The sequence below is a fragment of the Propithecus coquereli genome, unplaced genomic scaffold (genome assembly GCF_000956105.1).
Source record: "Propithecus coquereli isolate 6110/MARCELLA unplaced genomic scaffold, Pcoq_1.0 Scaffold13, whole genome shotgun sequence".
NCBI classification, from domain to species: Eukaryota; Metazoa; Chordata; class Mammalia; order Primates; family Indriidae; genus Propithecus; species Propithecus coquereli.
This window is the reverse complement of record NW_012137191.1, coordinates 9,877,782-9,881,611: the sequence shown is the minus strand read 5'-3', so window position 1 is coordinate 9,881,611 and position 3,830 is coordinate 9,877,782. Positions and strand designations below refer to the sequence as shown.

Here is a 3,830-nt window from a genome sequence, read left to right as displayed (position 1 = left end):
AACAATAACTATATACATGTTCCTTATGATAAATTATTCAAGCTTCTATTAAGTTTATAAAATATAATGTGAATCTTATTTAGTCAGATCTTAGAGAACTGATAATATGGAAAATGTTATCATCAAAACAATTTTTTCCTATAGGTTGCACCATTACATACTGGACTACAAACTCTTTTACAGTAATATTCTTTAAAACTTTTTATTTAACATACATTTTCAGTATATGTAGATATTTTCAGAACAGATGTATAAGCAGTTCATTCAATTAAACTTGGATACCATTTGATCCTCCACTTCTGAACTTGAATCATTTGGATGACTTACCTTATCTTTTCTTTGCTTTTCATCCTGGTATACAGTCCAGTGTTCTCCATCATTGCTGTAAGCTAGTTTGTAGGAACCAACGAACTGTACATGACCAAAATCTTTAGCTCCTTGTGTAATGATGCCAGTCACTTTGGTAGGAACAAGAAGATCCACCTAAAAGAAGGAAAATACATAATTTAAATGCAACAATCAAGTCTTATAAGTTTACAAGTGTTTTGAACTCAAGAGATTAAAATTCATATATGCTAAAACCCAAAATCAGCCTAGTTATTTGTATTTTGAAACCAACAACTGAATATATTGTTGGTTTATAGTTTTGATTCTGTCAATGGATAAATGTAGTCCAAGACTCCTTGAATAACTATTTTGGCCATTTTAAAATAAAATGATAGTAACTTCAGTCCATCAATTAATTTTATATTAAACTGATTCATCTATTTGTATGGTTTTGTGTAACTGAGATAGAACAGAACTAGCAGGGCTGCCCTCCTAGAGATTGATCATTATCTCCCAGAATTTGTGATTATTATTCAATATACTGACTCTATTGGTTAATTCAATAAAAACAAAATTGTAGCTGTGTACACATCAGGAACAAACGCAGTATTAGATATTTCATCATTAAACATTAAATAATAAGTCGATCCTGTTTCCATGAATTTTAATCAATTCAATAATATATAATTGAGTAATAATTAGTAATCATTGTCCAAGGAAAATCCCCTTTTGGAAAACTACAATCCCCAAAAATCAAGTATTTTTCAAAAATGAAGGAAGATTAAAAATACGCATTCTTGATTTGTGGGAATCTGTGCTTATAATGTATTCTTTTCTGCCAAATATATACTTAAAGGGCATGAGACCCGTGGCAATTTCATTAGCATTAAATTCATCAAAATGTAATTGAAATGAAAAAGAGGGATAATTTTCATCAAAGAAGAATATATAATATAGAATAGTTCAATGTTTCCCTCTTTCTTCTCTAATTCATTCCTGCATCTTTTCTTACATCACACACTGCTAATTTAAAAAAAAAATCTATAAAGCTTTGTTTTCCATGTGAACGACTCATATAAGAACCTTACCTTTCATTTTATTTATGTTCCTTGATCTACAGCTTCCGCTCTCCTCTTATAATAGCTACCTACTTCCACCTATTTCCTGTGACTAAGTGCCTGGCTACATCCTTGATCTTATCATCTTTAACGGTCACTATCCCATGTGTGATCTTGGTGCTTTCAACCACTATGTCCTTTGGTTTCTATTTTAGGTTCTCTATCCTGTGAGATGTAAGGTAGTTACAAATAGATAGTCATGGGTCAGACACAGGGCATGAATGAGAAAAGAAAGTTAGAGAGGATGCATAGAGTAAGACCATATTTAGTGATAGAGATCCTCATCAGTAAAGATGTGAAAAAAGTCCCCATTGTGTCACAGCCTGTGAATATAAATATTTTTTAATTCACATGGGCTTTTTGCTCACTTTTTGGAATATGTGTCAAAGATGTTAGGCTCAGATTGGGCAATAAATTAAGACAGACCACTTTTAATGCTTTATTAAAACATTTCATAAAGTTTATCAAAACTCAAGAGTTATTTTGTTTGCTATTTTCCAAACATGTATTACATCATCTAAAATATCTTGTGCATCCAGCAGAAATACAGGATGGTAAAACCATGATATCCTGGGAAAGAAATGGTTAATGTCTCACATCATGCTAAGTGTTTTCTTGTATGTCCTCATTTAATTCTCTCAATAACCATGTGAGGTAGCATATAATCTCCACTTTATAGATGAGGGCATGGATACCCAGACAGCTAACATTACATGGTGTGTGATTCAAAAATACACAGTAAATAAAGGAGGATCCCAGATTACAATCCATGTTTTTCTGATTCAAAGGTTTACCACACTTGGTGATTCTTAGAGTAATGAGATCAGTCATTGATTTTCCCAGTGAGTGATAGCTCACTTATATTTTCACTCAGTGATTTCTTCCCATTCCCTGTGACTACTGTAGAAATTTCTAAAGAATCACCACACTCATCAAAGTGACAAAAAGCAGTCTTGGATTTACAATGTTAGCAAAGCCCTGTGTTTTTTTTATGAATTTCCTGTCTGTTCTTTGGCTGCTTGGGCTTAAAAATACGGATTGCTTTTGTTGTCCTAAATCCAAATCTTATTGCACAGAGACATCAGAGCAAAGCTGCTATTCTTCAGTGTGTTCTGAGTGTTTTGGCTCTCCGTAAATGATTAAAAAAAATCTTACAGAGCTCTATGTCACTATATTGCCATCATAAGCTGGAAACACACAGGAACTCAAACAGTGCCACCAAGGATATGGGCACCTCCAGACCTGACTTCTTCAGGCCCTAAACTTCTATAAGTCCTTAGCTAAGATGACACAATGAGGAGACTTCTAGCATCCCCTTTTCTGTGGTATTTTTTAAAAGTCAGTTGGGTTTCCTGCTGGGTGGAGATGTTTTCTCCTTAATTTGTGTGTCTTGGCTCTTTACAACAGATATGTTTTTCTCCCACTCTAACTGCTCCCCTTCTCCAACTTTTTTTTTCTATCTAGAAATGTTTTTCTTTTTTGTTCCAGTTAAGTCAGCCTCTCTTCTTAAATAGTCAGCAATCTGTTTCAAGCTGGATTTTGTCCTAAAATTTGCTACATTAAAACTTAAAATACTAGACCTAAGCAAACCTTCTTTCAGTACAAAAATAATCAACAACTCACACTTAACATGAGGTTGCTGAAGCAGGGCATGAACAGAACCCACCCTGAGAAACACTTAGACCACATAACTCCAAAGTTAGGCACGCAGGATGATTCTAGCAAAGCCCATTCCTCAGGACCTAATGATTGCCCCTTGACTAGGACCACTTTGCCCTCTTGTAGATCTTCTGGGTTAAAGATGAACTACAAAAATGCTTGACAAAATGCCTTCTAAAAAATACCTTTTTTAGACCCTCATCCCCCAAAGTTTGGCTGAAACAGAGCAGGTTATTTAGGAAACTAAACTGGTTCATTAGTAGACATTTGGCTTAGTCACTGTGCTCCATGTCTAGATCTGTCTTAAATGTGCCTCACATGTAATGGGCCCTCAATATAAGTTTTTCTGATTGAGCAGGACTATTTCCTTAGTATGTTCTGTGGACAAGAACCAATCCACGGTTAAGGATGCCACTAAGCCTTTCTCCTAGTTTTTCTGCATGGGTGTTTCCTATTAAGAAAACACAGTGTCACCTTTGTAACTTTCGTTTTTTTACTGGAGAAGGCAACTCGTTAAAAAAATCTTCTCCAGTCTTCAAGAATTTGATCATGAGAGTCAGTCTCCAGTGGAGCTGGATGGTTTGGGATCCTGAACTGGCTATATGCACTGGTGCAAGCTACTATACCTCTCTACATCTCAATTTCCTCATTTGAAAATTGAGAATAATAATCCCCATAGGATTTTATGAGGATGAGTTAATGCTTATTAAGTGTGTACAGCAATAT

General features: G+C 34.7%; 1 protein-coding gene across 1 annotated transcript in view; it reads right to left on the bottom strand.

Annotated features, from left to right (window-relative positions):
• The window catches only part of EDIL3 (EGF-like repeats and discoidin I-like domains 3), a 508,872-nt gene that overhangs the window by 20,488 nt on the left and 484,554 nt on the right, over nt 1–3,830 (bottom strand). The window contains exon 8 of the mRNA XM_012638396.1: nt 328–483. Coding sequence (XP_012493850.1) covers nt 328–483 — 156 coding nt within the window. The remainder of the gene's footprint in view (nt 1–327; nt 484–3,830) is intronic.